Source organism: Branchiostoma floridae, chromosome 3 (assembly GCF_000003815.2).
Source record: "Branchiostoma floridae strain S238N-H82 chromosome 3, Bfl_VNyyK, whole genome shotgun sequence".
In the NCBI taxonomy this organism is placed as follows: domain Eukaryota; kingdom Metazoa; phylum Chordata; class Leptocardii; order Amphioxiformes; family Branchiostomatidae; genus Branchiostoma; species Branchiostoma floridae.
The window spans coordinates 18,620,215-18,636,930 of NC_049981.1; the positions used below are offsets into that span (position 1 = coordinate 18,620,215).

At 41.5% G+C, this 16,716-nt stretch overlaps 2 protein-coding genes across 3 annotated transcripts in view; one reads left to right on the forward strand and one right to left on the reverse strand.

Annotated features, from left to right (window-relative positions):
• Positions 1-683: 683 nt before the first annotated feature.
• LOC118410914 overlaps positions 684-16,716 on the reverse strand; it is a 38,556-nt gene continuing 22,523 nt past the window's right edge. Inside the window, exons 3-10 of one of the 2 annotated variants that reach the window (XM_035812813.1) lie at positions 13,344-13,574; positions 13,031-13,231; positions 12,520-12,648; positions 9,947-10,006; positions 8,567-9,012; positions 7,986-8,159; positions 7,158-7,239; positions 684-6,935 (exon numbers count right to left, since the gene is read on the reverse strand). In XM_035812813.1, coding sequence (XP_035668706.1) covers positions 4,288-6,935; positions 7,158-7,239; positions 7,986-8,159; positions 8,567-9,012; positions 9,947-10,006; positions 12,520-12,648; positions 13,031-13,231; positions 13,344-13,574 — 3,971 coding nt within the window. In that variant the 3' untranslated portion in view covers positions 684-4,287. The remainder of the gene's footprint in view (positions 6,936-7,157; positions 7,240-7,985; positions 8,160-8,566; positions 9,013-9,946; positions 10,007-12,519; positions 12,649-13,030; positions 13,232-13,343; positions 13,575-16,716) is intronic. The other variant, XM_035812814.1, reaches the window with a different exon arrangement.
• Positions 10,288-12,106, forward strand: LOC118410924. Its single transcript, XM_035812834.1, has 3 exons — positions 10,288-10,894; positions 11,471-11,648; positions 11,816-12,106. The coding sequence occupies exons 1-3, from the start codon at positions 10,825-10,827 to the stop codon at positions 11,997-11,999; spliced, it is 432 nt and encodes a 143-aa protein (XP_035668727.1). The 5' UTR covers positions 10,288-10,824; the 3' UTR covers positions 12,000-12,106.

Genomic DNA, 16,716 nt, shown 5'->3' on the forward strand with positions numbered 1-16,716 from the left:
CCCTAGAGTACTGTAAAATCATCTTATAGTTACATTATTTCATTAATAAGGCCATGTTGATTGGACTATATGGATGGCATCCTCTGAGAGCCCCAAAGCTAGTATGAGTATGCAAAGAAAAAGCATTCTCCTACGCAGAGGGACCACAGTCGTGTTGAAACTCCTTGGGGTCACCTCTGTTTTCTGACGCACTCAGACCAGTTCCTAGCCGCCCTGCTTATAAATATTAATGAGCTTACCCTTATACCTTTCCGAGATGGCTTTCGTAAACAGAAAGCCCAAGAAGTGCCTATTCTCTAATTGGCTGACAGCTGGTTTGTGGCGACAACCATAGTAACTGCTGGTAGGCCATGAGATAGCAGGGCCCCAATAGGCAGTTTAATAGCTAGAAAAAGGTTTGGCCAAAAAAGTTGCCTTTATCTCGAATTCTAAGTTGTCAAGGTTAAATCAAGCAATGCCCTTGTTTGAACAACTGACTAAACGCACTGAATTTGGAGAACAATTCTTCATATTCGTTCAGTCTGTATCTGTTTTTGTATTTTCTTTTTGCAATTTATGGCATATATTGCTCATTTTGCAGCTGCGTGTGCAGATGTCATACATATCATTGAATCGACATGGCCTAACGTATACAACAATGATGAAAGTGTTCTTTCAGACGCATGGAAACACAAAGCATCCAATTTTGAAGTAAAACAACCTTTATTAAAACATTAAAATTACTTTGCAACATAAAATTCAACACGAACCTTCCAAACACCTTTTTTGCCACTGGTGTGTACATGTACAATACCGGTATTGCAACCATAATACTCAAAATACTTCTTCACTTTGCTCCATTGAACATATACAATACTAATACAAACTATCACTGCCAGTTACCATACAAGCTTGTAATATGCTTCATATTCATAAAGATTGCTCTCATTTTAAGGCTGCCACTCCTGTATATTACACTATCCTTCGCAGCCTTCTTTACCATAAGACACGAAAAGGTGTCTTCTTCTCCATTAAGGCAACGTGAAAAAAATCTTGGCATATACAAAGTGTAACATTTTTTCAAAATAAATAGTATATTTTCATTATATTTAACACAATCATGTATGTACAATGTTTGAATCAAATCTTCATTTACCATCGTGTGGCTCCTTTGACATGACTGATATCACCATGGCAACCAGTCCTCATGGTTAAAGTCAGCTCAAGGCACTTGTTTGCTACTTATGCAGAATTTTTGTGTGTTAATTAATCCCAAACAAATGTTCAGCATGTTAGAAAATATCAGCAAAATGGGATGACAATAGAGAGTAATGGCAGTACCTTTGACACTTGAAATGAATCAGGGTGGCAGAAAAGTTAACAGTAAAACTTTTGAACAGAAGAGTTAAACGTAATTTTGCAAAGTGACCTTCGTAGCAAGTTTAAAAGGAAACTGCCACAAGTTGTGCAGGTGTAGGATAGCATGGCATGATTTTTGTGCATCAGAGGCTTGTAAGTACACGTACAAAATTCCACCATAAGTATTCAATAATCGGATTCAATAACTGTAAAAAGTAGTGAGCTCTGCTGCGTTTTGTGTATCTGTACCTGATCCTTACAGAAAGGAGTATCCAGTGCAGATGTTAAAATTGTACATCTGATATTTACCAAATAGAAAATGGTGGAGGAGATACTCAAAGGCTCTCCCACAGTGTTCAAGGGTTTTATGGGATGTTTAGAAATGCAAACATCTGAGACATTTCGCCAAACATGGCCATATTGTGGTTTGTACAATAAGTATTATATTTCCATCTTACAGGAAAAAACAACGAATCTATCTGTATCATATTTATCTCTGGCTCAAAATTTCAACTTGTAGCTGTCAGAGTTGTGTCAAATCAATGAATAAATAAAAACAGTTTCAAATGCAGTGTCTGAAACACAATCAGAGTTGCATTAGCTTTAAGTTGTCATATAAGTTTCTTACAATGTATATTGGCTTATCAATAAGTAATATATCCATTCATATTATCTCTCAACATCTGAAATTTGTTCCCTTCATTACGTTAAATTCTGACAAAAGATGCCACTTGTAAGAGCACAGTTGTTATATTTGGCTCAGATATACTGCTTTACAACTTAAAATGAGTGAACCTCTCATTACAAAAATGCCCTGCATTACTCCAATACCAATCAGTACTGAAGTTCAGATCACAGCTGAATTGAAGTAGAAGGAAATTACATACAGAAACATCAACTACTTTTTCCAGACATTACTATAAGCACATATTACTGATGGGGAAAACCGAAGGCCATCATAGCCCTTCGATATCTTCCTGGACACTTGTATCATCACTGTGGTTATTGCTTTCCTGTATTTTTTAAACCTCGCCGTCAAAAGCACATCGCTGTCAAAGAACACTAGAAGTAGAAGGTCTCATTTGCACAACTTACATGTATATGAAAAATGCTAGACATCCTCATCTGACAAATTTAAATGGATAATCAGCTATGTTGACTGTACGGTACCCCGAGTGTTTTTACAGCTAACCCATACCATGGCCATTTTGTCATTTTTATTACAAGACTTACAAGATGGATGCTACGTTTTGGTGGAATCTGACAATTGCAAGGTTTGCTGGTTGTGGTCGCTTCAACTACTGGCAGTGTTGTGCTGTGAACAAGTTAAAGGCCATGTAAAGGAAAATTAAGATGCAGCACTAGGACTATCATAAGGTCCATACAATCATTGTGCATCTCCTATTGGACAGGCATCAAAGGTTTCCAGAATCATTTACGACAAGATCCTGATCAAAATGCTCAACTCTATACATTTTCTAACTCCTATGCCTGCCAACAATGTGATGTCTTCCTGTGGACAGGACCACGGCAGAAAATGACAGATCCAAAACAAGAACCAGTCTGTTACAAGGTTACATTGATATGACTTTGACTGCCAGGATGACTTGACTGCAGTGGCATCAGGCCCAGGTTACGTTCCCCATTCAGCCTTACATGAAGTAAGTTTCCTACAACTGTACAAGGTTGTTGCCTCATTATGTATCCTCATTATTTATCAATTGCAATATCCCTTTTACACCATAAGCTTTCAAACTCATCAAGGGGGAAATGTCATATTACAAAGTCTCTTATGTAGATCAAATAGTGCAGGACATTGAAAACATGTCTGCCAAATAGGCTTTTATAACCCATTAATACAGCCGAGTCATGAGATCTAGTTAGGTGAACAAATACCAATCATAGAGGTCTGAACTTCTAAGCATGGGTTGTCCATCGGAACGGAATGTCTTCTAAGCCAGACTACAAGCAGACAAAGCTGGTATGTTGTATTAAGGTCCTGAGAATGACAGATGTGATTAAGAACCATCCTAAACTTATGGTATACAACAAAATACAATACAATACATACAAATGTACATACATCACAATGTTCTACAAATGTACAATACGACAATGTCTAAGAATGATATACAAATTTAAGCCAAAAACATCTAAAAAGGCGCATGCACCTGCTGCTATAAAGATTGAGTGTACTGGCATTCATAAACTCAACCCAAGTTTAAAAAATCACAGAAAACAGTTACCCAACATTGACATTATATACAGGCATGATTGCATGGCATAAAATTATTAACATCAAGGTCTACTACTCACAATCAACCACCCCACTCCACACTGTAATGTACATCCTACAAACTTTGGCTCTCAAAGCCGCAAAATAGAAATTTTGTTGTAAAGCTTCAGATCAACCCGTACGCTCCACCAGACAGGTAAGAAACTTCAGGCACACCAGATGTGACAGCAGTGGTCAGCCTGTGAGGTCCCTAGCAAATGGAGGCCTGCTCCAATATACAATTAAAATGACACCCCATAGCTGCTGAGGACCCCTGACATACACCCTCTCAAATCAAAACTGCTCCACAGTGCTCAACTGATGGAAGTTTAAAAATTCCAGAAGAGGCTGGCAACATCAGCCCAAATGCCTTCATTCCAAATTGCCAAATGACATCCAGACTTTGCTGTGAAGGTTTGAAATTAATTCAACTCTTACCTTCCCATCTCAATCTGTGAAGAGAGGGCACTTAATGCAAAATGTTGGTAGTGGAATTTTGGGTACAACCAGACAATCCATCCAAAGCAAAGCCTCACAAGAATTTGCAGAGCAAGCAGTATGTGGTCCAATAACAGAATTGACAACAACTTACATTCACCTCAGCACAACATGAATACCGTGCAAGTTAGAGGTGCTTTGTCCATCAATCAACAGCTGAAAACTTTGTAGATTTATCAGATGTTGTTGTTATCTTTGAGCAGTTCTTTTCTGGAGTGAGCATGCTGTAGTCCAGCCTTGTGAGCAGACTTTGTGGCCGTGACGTCAATCTCGGCATACGCAGTTGGGTCTCTCTCCCCGGGCGCACCCCCACCCAAGCTGTAGACGTCGAGGGACAGGTAGTTCAGCTGCTTTCTGATGTGTTCCGTAGACTTGGGGATGTTCATGTAGTTTGCTTCTGGCACAATGGCACCATGCTGGTGGGATGAGGACGGCAGGTTCATATAGGTAGGTTCACTCTCCGGGACAGGCTGTATGTTCATGTAACTGTGCATGGCACACGAGCTTCCCGCCATGCTTCTGGCAATGTCCAACCTCTGGGCAGCAGTTGGGTTGTGTGAGGGTGAGGTAGGTGGACTCATTGTGTCCGACTCTGTATTTTGCGTGCTAATGCTTACTTGACTGCCCGATGACTCACTTTCTGACTCCGATATGCTGCCTTTCAGAATTTTACCTCTGTTCACCTTGCCGTATGATTTTCCATGTCTTGGACGTTCTATAGTGCAAGCTGAACCGTCGTGTTTCTTCTTTTTTCCCTTAAGAGGAAATTGTGAAACGTCTTCTTTGGTACATTTTTCCTGTGTGCCGGATGGAGGGTCCGTGTGTCGCCGCTGTAGAACTTCACCTGCGTGGGTCACCTCTGGATTCATTACTTCATAATTGAAAGTACTGTCAGTCGACTTTAACCTGGGTTTTGGACTAGCTGGGTCAGTATGGCAGCGCTCGCGATACTGACTAGCCTCAGCACTCTGATTTGGTGTCATTACTTCATACATCTGCGCAGCCTCTTTGACGGTGGTTCGTTTCGTTGGAGCACTTGACGCTCTCGTCAATTTTGGGGAGGAAGGGTCTGTTTCTGTTTCTCCTGACAAGATTCCATCCAAGTCAACCTGCAGCTGTTGTAGACGTGGTTTACCGGGAGACTTTTGAACTTTCTGGGCCATGTCCATGTAGGCTTCTCTTTTTTTAGAGTTATTGAGGCTGCCCCCAGTTGGCTTCTTTCCTTTTGAGTTATGACTTTTTTCGTAGTCTTCCATTTCTTTCAGAGTTGCCATAAGTTCGTACTGTTCTTTCACTGGGATGTCCTTCAAAGTAGACTTCTGAACATCTTTATAAGCTGCAGTGAGTGATGGCACGTTTTGGTAGATATCAGCTGGAATATCAGAACTTGGTATCTCGCTTTTTCCTTTATTGGAAACTTCCATCACCTCGTACCCATTGCCTTTGTTTTGAGGGATAGTTAGACCATGTGTTCTGCGAATAAGCCCAGCAACATTTTCATATTCACCCTGCAACTCCTTTGGCAGGACTTTCCTCTTCAAAGCTGGGGAGACCCCTTTGAAAGTTTCCATTGTTTTGTACTTGTCAGCAGCCTCAGAATCGTGTGAAACTTTTCTTCCAGGTAACGTGAAGAATTCTTTCTGAGATTCTCCTGATGAGGGACTCGTGTTAAGAAGACAGAAGGGATCTTTTTTCAAGATGGCTGGCTGCATGTCTTCATACGACATTGCCCCGAGAGCACCTTTAGGACAGACTTGATAGGTTTCTTCAACTACAGGAGTCTTGCCGAGAATAGCACCATATGTGTCAGCCATGGGCATGTCATCAAACTGGACATCCATCATTTCATAGTTTATGGGGGACTTTTCTGTTTGACCTCGAGCCTCCATGGTAAGGTGCTGTTGCTTCTGCTGTTGCCAGAATGGCAGGTTCTCATATTGTGGTCCATCTTCCTCCTCCCCCTCCTTGGCTGGATGCTGTATATGTGCTGGTACCATGCTCTCGTAACTTTCTGGTGTAACAGGCACATTCTTGCTGATGCTTCTTGGCTCCATTGCTTCATAGGACTCAGCTACATGTGTGCCTTCTGCTCCTTTGTGTCTTTCTAGCATTGCTGCCTCTTTTTCCATTGCTGGCTGCATGTCTTCATATGAGGACACTGGAACACCTTGACTCCTTGTTGCATGTTTTGCAGCTTCTTCAGCCTCTTTTTCTGCCTCTTGCTCTTTGAGGACCCTCTCCTTGAGAAGCTGCCATCTCTTCACTGCAACATTGTTGTAGATGTCTTCCTCTGCGGTGTCCTCCTGGCCAACGCTGCAGAGTTTTCTGGGTACCTGATAAAGTGGTTCCTGGATCAGACCCTCCTTGGGGAAGGATTTGGGGCTACTGCTGCCAGATGTCTCATCAGAGCTTGCCCTAGACAGGGGCCTGCCCTGACCTCTCCTGCCGACGGTGGGTGAGCACAGTTCACGAGGAACCTGATACCACTGCTCGGGACCATCCTTCCTGCCAACTGCACCACCAATGCTGTGTGAGCGCATGGGCTTCATCTGCAGATACGCCTTCAGACTGTGTTGTCTGACATGGCCTTGGTTTTCTGCTCCTTGCCCTGCCATGGTGCCGTAAGTACCGATCATCCCCTCGTCTTCTACAATGGCGCTGTCACCTGTGACGGACCCTGGAGGAGTCATCATCTCGTACTGGCTGCCCCGGCCAGATTCTGATGATGGGACGGGTGATGCAGGTGAGGTTATCCTCTGCTCTTTCTCATCACCTTGCTTCAGCTTGTCAGGATCATCTTCCATATCCCCACATTCTGAGGCATCTGTGGTGAAACAGAACATGTCACACAATGTTTAGGTATGAATAGACATTACTTTCTTCAACATAGACAGCAGTTGAACCTCTTCAAGTGTTTTTAGTTCATTGGGCATCAGAAGGGTGACAGCTGAAACACAATATGTCAAAACAATTAATCATGCCAAATCATATACCCTGTGATGGTTACCAAAGAATGCCTTGATTCAATTGATTGTTTGAAACCTACCTTCTTCATCATCACTGTTATCTTTCTTCAATGTTCCATCAGAGCATTCAAACACTTCATCTGCAGTGTCTGGATCTGGTGACTGTATCAACAAAGAGATAGTTGTCATCAATACTAAAACTCTGATTTCCCTTAGATATCTGTTAATAAATGAACCATTTGAAATTCACACTTGTACAAGTAACCGGTGCAATGGCCTAGTGGGTAGAGTGTTCGCCTTGCATTCGGTAGGTCGTGAGTTCGATCCCCGGCCAAGTCATACCAAAGACTCTAAAAATGGTACATGCTGCTTTCTCTGCTTAGCACTCAGCACTTAAGAGGAAGAGTATGGAAGTTAAACACACATCACTACCAGCGGACCAGCCCCCTGCTGCAGTGGCTTGCACATGTGTGGCCCAAGGGCTTCGAAGTGGAGATGGGCGCCACCCTACGCGTCTGTAGATGCATGGGCAAACTTTAACTTTAACTTTTAACAAGGCCAAGACTATCAGCTCTCTCCACTCCTTGTGATCTAAAATAATAGATGCCAAGGACTTAATAGGATTAGTCCTAAGGCCTTTGTTTCGACATAAAGCACCAATAGTCTTAAACATATACACTGTATATACCTGCCTTTATGCTTGCCGTGATCTAACTTTGCAGAAGGGAGAAAATGGACTGTACATGTTTGCAGTGGTTTTAATTTGGGATAGTGCTATTGTCACATAATGTACAGTAATAGAAACACCATGGTGAAACGGTCACTGCAAAAGCTGTGAACAAAAAAACAGCACAAAAATTTGAAGATTTACAGTGCAACATTAGGAGCACAACAAATCAAGTACCAACCTTGCGTTTGTCAGGGTCTGTAGAGAAGCTGGCAGTGTCGATAGCTGAGTCTGTGAGGCTCTTCATGTCACTAAGTGAGGATGCTCCGTCACTTCCGATCTCCATGTAGTCTGAGGAGATGGTGTCTCTCCTGTGACTTTGGTCATCCTGGCCCTGGCTTGGCACAGCCGGAATCTGAGGCACAAAACAGTTGATATATGTTACAACTCAGAATGGTCCAGTGGCTAGATCAACAGACTTGTCATGAGTCTGAGAGGTTACACGTTTGATTCCTGGTGTTCCTGGCTAGACGCTGTGTCTGTAGGAAAGGCACTCAATACAACCTTCATTACTCACCCAATTGTAAAAATGGGTACCTGAGATAAGTTGGAGGGCTATAAGGTGGTAGAAGGGAGGGGTGGGCTCTGCTTTCCAACACAGTGCCCTAGACAGTGTGGATAATACCTTATAAGATGCCTATATCTTAACCTTAACCATCACCTCCACCTACACTATAAAAGAAAGTGTCCTAGAAAATGCATTTCAGTCATCAAAAAAATATCTGGAAGTGAAATGATCCATCATGGCCATTTGTGACTCACCTTTTCTGCCAGTTTGGTCAGATTCTTTGGCACATCATAGTTGACAGCTCCCACGGACGGAGTCCTACTGTCTACCTTAAGTGGAAGGTCCTCCTCAGATGACATAGCAAATGGCTGATCTGGGGCATCTTGACTCTGTGACATTGGTCTGACGATACCGATCTCTGCATGGTGCATACGCGGGGTGTCGTAAAGTTCTTTTGCCTTGTTTGGCGTGTCGTACAGGTGCTTGGGACTGCTGCTGGTGCTTCTGTTGCTGTCCTGGTCTCTGTGTCGATCTTCGTACGACTTCCTACTGAAATTTCTTCTCAGGACTGGGCTGGAGCTATCTGAGGCGAGTTCTGTGGCGTGTCCGTAGGAGGCACCGCTGGATGCTGAGGAAAGGCTCAGGGAGTCTTCTGAACATCCCAGATATCTGGTGTAGATGCCCTCTGAAGCAACAGACTCTGAAAAATAGTGATCACAACATGACTTTGTGCTCAGACCCATATTTCATATTAGGAAGCATCAATTTTTGTTCAAACTCCTTGATTCTACTAAGAACATCAAGCAGTTGTCTGAGACAGCGAATATGCTCCATGAATTTTCTAATATCTTAAACATACATACGTGCAACAAATGAGAGAGAAACAATGCACAGCTTTCATACAAATACAAGGACAGCAAGACAAAACTAACGTTCAAACTGGGAAAGGACAAAGACTACATACAAAAGATTCTAGCTACACCAACTAGAGGAGAACAAAGTACAAGCAGATTATTAGCAAGACTTTGACCATCTGACAAATGCAAATATTGACAATCCTTGCACTTTCCATGTAAGTTATCTCTACCATTTTACTTCTGTAAAAACATTTTGTGAAGAGGATGAAAAGCCAGATGCTAGTTTGATTAGATGGAAATGGATTTGTGCAATGTTGTGATGTGGTCTCCCTCCTACAACCTAGGTAAGTGTCGAGCCGTCTACTTGCTGCAGACAAGATCAAGCTATTATATTTTTATAATCAGAAGTATTCTTTACATACAAAGTAATGTACTGAGCATCTGGTTCCACATATTGCATTCCCTCCAAATTCTCTACTCAACCATACTTTTACTTTAGGATTGATTTTATTTGGATTGATGAATATTAGGTAGAGACTCAGTTAAATAATCATTACGTTTTATTTTCTTGAGATATTTTACAATATGTATGAAATACTTGCCAGAGTCGACTTACAGGCTTGTGCCATTTGACTTGTTTTAGACTGTAAAAATAGTCAACACTACATGTACATGACATTCATGCATGGAAGTAATATATGCTCAGCACACGCACCCAGTACATTTACTATTATATGTAAAGAATTGTTTTAGATTTTTCTGTTCTCGGCTGGTTACCTTGGTGACCTGTGAGCCACCTGTGGTGGGCGGGAGATACGGTAACCCGTGGCGACACCCCTGTCAAGCACAGGTCAGAGTTCAAAGTGTCACTCACTGAGGTCTCAGATGTAAGACTACATTGAATGTCACTTTGAGGTCTAAAACAAGATAAGCAATAAATAAACTGACCTAATGTCAAACACATATACAAAACATAAAAGACATTAACAGTCACAGAAAAATCATTCTTTTGCTACTTTGATTAATCAATTTCTTTTCCGTTGGGTTGACAAGATCATAGATTTTCATTGTGCCCACAAGGTTGATCGAAAGTTAATTAAAACATTGGTAACAAATGCATTGTCAATATTGGTCTAGATTATTCAACCTAAAGTAATGTTTGGTTACAGTCACATGTTCCAACTGACATTTGGAAATACTGTGTTGTTCAAGAACGATAAGGAAATGAAACAACAATGTACTTCATGTATTTTGGTTGTTAAAGAACATGTGCTGAATAAGTGAAAAATATGAAAACTAAGTCTACTTCACAAAAGGGTTGGCAAACTGCACACAATCTGGCCATCAGTTCAATTGTCATTTTCAGGACAGCAAATCAAACTTCATGGCGCATTTTTTATTAAAACACTGTCATAAACAATTGAAAAACATCTGGTCATCTCATGCAGTACCCTTTCAATCATCCAAAATAGAAGTTTAATAGTATAGTTTTTCGAGGAAACTAACATGAACATAAAAACTATTAATACCAACAACATTTAATCTATTTTCCACTTGTAGGACATCTGGTCCTCTTTGTAGTTGCCAATAAGCCCATGATATAAGGAGCCCTGGGGTTTCTAGAGTTTTCACAGAGGACTTCGCCAAGCCCCAGGATGGCTGGATGTGGCATGCTCTCCTTCATTTTCGTCATCTTTGTGCCTGTCCTTACCTTAGGGTGTACGGGTAAGTTAGTATAGCTTATAACATTAGCTCACCTTTATCCGGGGGAAACCTATATCTTTTATTTCTAAAAACAGGGTAATAAGGGATAACAAGTCAACAGACGGTGGTTTCAAACTGCAAATATTGAAAATATGGCAGTTTTATATTGAAAATATTGCAGTTTGAGATCACTGCCCGTCGACTTAATATCCTTAAACACCCTGTTTTAAAGAACGGAAATAAGTTACCTCACGGAAAAAGCTGAACTATTGTTATAGTTTGTTTTAACCCTTTTTCCTTTATGCTATGCTCAGCATAAGCAGCTGGGCTGTAGATTTGACTTGACAGAACAGATGTTGTTACAGCACTGACGTAGGCTTTGGCTATGCACTTGAACTTCTGACTTTTCTGATTGTCACAATTTTGGGGGGGAGAAGTTCCAAAGCTTTAAGGTTCCTTTGTAAGTTTGTGGAGGATGATTTCAATTGGAAGTACAGTGTTGAAATCTTGGGATTTAGGTTTCAGCGAATCCCAAAACTCTGTCATATGGCAATGCACTGAAGTCCTCAAATCCTTTTCCTTTCTTTTGTCCATCAGACACAGAGTACTACAACTACTACGATGAACTGGCCCAAAGCATCTGTACGGCTGCCTCCAGCCGTCCAGCATATGTCTTTGCACTACGTCGGGACTGTCAGGGGACTGCCCCCACCTGCAATGATATCTGCCGGTCTGCCCGAGCAGATATGAGGGCAGCAATCAACAACCAAGCAAGGTATTTTCGGGGGGTGGGGAGAGTTCTTTGAAAACCTAATATATAAGTAGCACAAGTGCCATACCTCATTTTCAATTTCTGTTTCAAATCTACCCAGCAGCCTTTAATCTGTGTCACTTGATGTTTCAAAACTAATAATTAAGCGGACTCTCTCTTTCCCTCTGCAGTGTTGCTGAGTGCTTTGATGCTGTGCACGTCACCAAGAATCGGCCGTCACTTCTACCCAACCCCACCGGCCTCCAGCCTGATGCTGGCAGAGTTGGCCTGGTGACATATCGCTACCACCAGGGCGGCTGCAGCTGGAGACCCAACCACTGCGGACCCAACTACTGTTGCTGCCGGATGCGCTAATAATTCTTCTGGTACAACACTTCTGTTAGAGAGTTGCAAGTCAGTGCAACATCACTTAGATTTACCTCAGACATATTATCAATAAAGCATTATGCATGAAAGCTGAAGGCTAATCTTTGTCCGTAGTCTATTTCGTTATTCTAAGGATGCAATATTCTTCTGGCATGGTTGCTCCAAAGGCTAACACTTGCCAAGAACTGGCATTAAAAAAGTCTTTCAAGGAAATACCAACCAAAATTGTTAAAAATTCATTGAAAAGAAAACTTTTCATTGTGAATGTCATTTCATGATGTAACTGTTTTTGTTGTACTGTTTTTCATCCATAAATCAAAAGAAGCTATACATGGGATGCTGGAAGAATGTTAAGGGATGAGAATCTCGTATCATGGAAAGGCATTAACTGAACACATCCTACCACAAGTACATCTCGGTATTGTAATGTTCTTTTGTCGGAAGTAGTAGCCAGGGACCAATGGTTAAAGTTACAGTAATGCAACATATACTTGCAGTTGCACATTACCTGTGCTGGGATGATGTGAGAGAGAACCCCGCAGGTCCATACGGGGAGGGGGGACTCCACTGGCCACACAGTTGAACAGCATCTGTAGGCTGTCTGCCTCTTCAGTGTGGATATAGAACAGTCCTGACCCTGAGGTGGTAAACAGGCAATATGTTCATATCAACTTTGTGACAGAAAATCATCACTTCTTGCCCGCATGCTTGTGTTGAGCCTTTGCAGTCTGGAGTCATGATGGCTCCATATATATCCCTGCCCCTCATTGGCTGGATCAAGGCCAGTGTCATCCTTAAGGGTGTCAATATAGGTTGTTACTGGTCTTCCTGGCTTTCTCTTTCCATTACTGGTCTTCCTGGCTTTCTCTTTCCATGTTTTGAGCCAAGAGCACCAAGGCAGTCACAGTTTTATCTCTGCTCTTAAGGTTGCATCCTGCTGAGTGCATCATGCGTTTAGATATCTTTAGATATTTCTTTTCATTGTGACAGATTTATGTGACCTGGCAAAACTATGTTACCTTTCCCACACTTGGAGCCTGCCTCGAAGCTGAAGCCTCCGGCAATGGCGCCATACCGCCGTATCCCCTGTAACTGCCAGCACCACAGTAACTTGGGAGGGACGCCGTGTGTGAGGCAGAAGTAGTTGGAGTAGAAGTGGAGCATGGCCGGACCGGTGGGGAACTTACTGCCAGAGGGAATCACCACGGGAAAGCGCCAGGCTGGAGGAAGGCAAAACATCTTAGCTTATGATTATTTTTCAAATTTCAGCATCAAATGTGAGGGCAACATTGTACCTTAAGTTATTACAAAAGGTATATGACTTAGCGATACCTTCTCCTATGGTAGAACGAATCTTGAGCTCCCAAACCAGCATCTTCTCTCTGCTCTCAAACGCCAGCAGTAAGACACGCTGCTGGCAGATAATGGCCATAACATTGCTGACTCCCTCCACAACAAGGCCCGACTCAATGCCACAGAAGTCCTCCAAGGAATGGGTGGCCTTTTCTTTCCCATCTTTGTTCTTATCTGCCCGGTCCTTGTACAACGTCATAGACAGGCGGTCTGAAAGGAAGATGAGCAACTTGTTTATAAGAAAAATCCTTTAAAAAATACCACAATACCATTGGAATGTACATGTGCATGTACTTGCAAAAGTAAAGAACATATCTTTAAACTTTCTGATTGAATATCGTATAATCTAATCATTTTTCTATGTCCCGTATAACCCACATTCATGTTTACAACCAATCTGGTACCTTGTCATTATTCTACTTCACTCCTTTAAAAAAAACTCCTGTGTGTGGCCTTACCATGTTGGCTTTGACTTTGACACATATTAACAGAGAAATGTAACAAATCTTTGGGGATTTGCCTTTTTTTCAAAATTTAGCACTTCAAGCTTTAATCCTGTATATAGTCACTATAGAGATGAAAAAACCTGCAGCTGCAGTACTCCAATTGTGAGACAGAGGTCTCTATTGCAACAGGAATAGCTGCTAAAAAGAAGGAAATGTCAGACTTGCACAGCCACTGTTCATCAGGAACATGGTCCTGTTGACCAACAGGTGATGACAACTATATAACTATAATATAAGGCAATGGCTTGAACTGTTGAGGACCAACTTAAATGTAAAGGAGCACAAGGAAGAATTTACATGTACCTCCCAACAGTTTCAAGTAAGATATACACTTGTAGCACATTAGGCATTGATCTGTTTTACAAAGCTGTGCAATAGAATAATATGTTGTATTGCCACATATCCTGCCTTTTGGCATTGTAACTGATAAAATTATTCAATAAGGCAAATGTAGTAAGGTAAATCACTTTTTGTGGCAGTTTTGAGCTCGCGATAGCACTTAATGAAATACTGTATGCTTGTATACTTCCAACATGTCACAATGCTGTACAATGAAATAGTACGTGAAGACAGAACACAAATGTTTTGGTGGTTTTGACCTCACGAAGCACACTGCAAAAACTGAAAACATCTCTGCATTTAAAGTATCATTTGGACACATTGATTTTTACAATGCAATCCACAACAGTATAAGGGTGATCAAATTCCAATTTCAGCTGACTTGGGATTTGGTCAATATAACTATGCAGGTAAGGCAGGAATGATTGGCAAAATCATATTCATGAAGTTCTAATTCAACTTCTATGGTCACAGGTACTGTTATGTAAGGAAAAGAATCATTTTGCTTGTCTGTGTGATATGGAAAAGACCACTGTGATAGATTTAGGACGAGGTCATTGACCTCCTTCATCACAAACAGTAGCAGGAACCCCATATCTTAGAACTGTCCTTGGGACAGGCCAGCCATCAATAACAATGTCCTGCTTCTTCTTAAAGAAGCTTCGTTGACAAGCTGCCATGCAGGTTATTCTGCAAATGTAGGGAATCTACAGACAAGGTCCCCAGTAACGTAAAAGCAGATAAGTTGGATTTATATTCGCGATTTTCACGGTTTTCGCAGTGACCGCTTTACTGTGGACGCAAAACTGAGCACCACTGCGAAAATTTTCATTTTGTCTTCTACCTGCCTACTCCTTTTCTAAGCACTACTTCACATGTACCATTGTCCAGTGTTCTGATATGTCAGAGGCACTTATTACTGTGAAGACACTACACACATACTAACAAAGCACAAATTTGTTGAACATGACAGCACTACGGTAACCAAAAGTAGGACTGCTAGTCTGTAACACCCTTGCTAAGTCACTTATGGTAGGTGTTTTCCCCCAAAAAAAATTATTTAATAAGCCACTAGAGTTCTATTACAGTAGCAGTATGTAACTGTAGTACTATTACAAACTCAAAACCACGTGGATAGCTCATCTTCTCCTTACCATGACATTAAATTCCCGCGCATTTACATTATCACACAATAGACTAGGTCACCACTACCACACAGAATTTCTTCCTCTATCATCACCTTGAAACCAAAGTACTCTTTTGGTCTGAACTACTAGAACTGCAAATAGACCATTAGGCAATGAAGAGTCCTCTTTCAAGGGTTCTATGTAGAGAAATATCTATCTGAGGACAAGTAGTTTTCTTGGTGGCCCATTGGTTATGTGTACTGTTCTTCTGTGTGTCAACAGCATAACTCAAGAAGCCAATTGGATGGATCCTTGTAATATTTTGTAGGATGGTAGGGGTAAAATAAAAACCGTCAAGTTCGATAATAGGCCCCCTAGCGGCTTTCTAAGGTACTGAAACAGATCTTATGGTTTTGATATCTTGTGTTCTGGACATGCCGTGGCTGAGAGGTAGATTTTAGCTCTTGGGGCAGATAGTACATGTAAGTGTTATAACTTTGGACAATTTTTCAGCCCTCAACCTTCCAAATAAAATGGCAGCCGAACACCTTTCCGAAGGATATCAAAGTAAAAATAAAAATAAAAACACCCCCCTTGTCATATTCTTCCTCAGATCCTATCATCACATTGACCCATATCAAGCATGGACAACTGATAGTGGGGTCGTTTCTCTATCCCTTGCGGTACACAGATATGTCCAGTATGGGCCAAACTGTCAAGCCACACTCCCTTGCAATATGATCCGCCATCACAACATCTACTGATGTACGACAAACATAGCACCAACATCAAAATCCCTTCCGCCATTTTGTTTTGGTACCACGAGGCATATAGATTGTTTCTTCAGCAAATGTTCATCCTCTGATCCACATAGGACCTCAAAATGATCATGTTGAATGCTTAGGCAGATACCAGAATGAGTCTTATGTGAATAAATATCTGTAGGTATCTAATTGTCTAGACATGTTCCCCACAACATGACAGCATGAGAAGAAGAAGCAGGGGTTCTATATAAGGATGGGAGAGCATGACAACCATGTCAACAATGTAACCCAGATGACCCTTCTTTCGACCTTCAACAACAACATGAAGACTTGTCCTACACAATGACACATACTCTTGAAACTGGTCCACATGTGAAATATGAATTTTTTGGCATCCAACCTATGAAAATATGATCAATCTTGCACAGCTGGTAAAAGGAATGTAATCAGAATGTTGTATAACGTGCTAGAGACCCCATATCGCATACCATCTGCAAATCTTTACTGTATCATGCGATATGTTTGCACGATATATTTCCAGTTGCATGGCAAAGTATTATCTTGCACTTACAATGAGTTATATTTCATATTGCTTGACGTCAACAGGATCATCGCC

Excerpts from the sequence above, each read along its gene's own strand:
- LOC118410924 (XM_035812834.1), top strand. The coding sequence starts at position 10,825 with ATGGCTGGATGTGGCATGCTCTCCTTCATTTTCGTCATCTTTGTGCCT. Across the intron at positions 10,895-11,470 it reads CCTTACCTTAGGGTGTACGG|ACACAGAGTACTACAACTAC; the intron begins GTAAGTTAGTAT and ends TTTGTCCATCAG. Across the intron at positions 11,649-11,815 it reads GCAATCAACAACCAAGCAAG|TGTTGCTGAGTGCTTTGATG; the intron begins GTATTTTCGGGG and ends TTCCCTCTGCAG.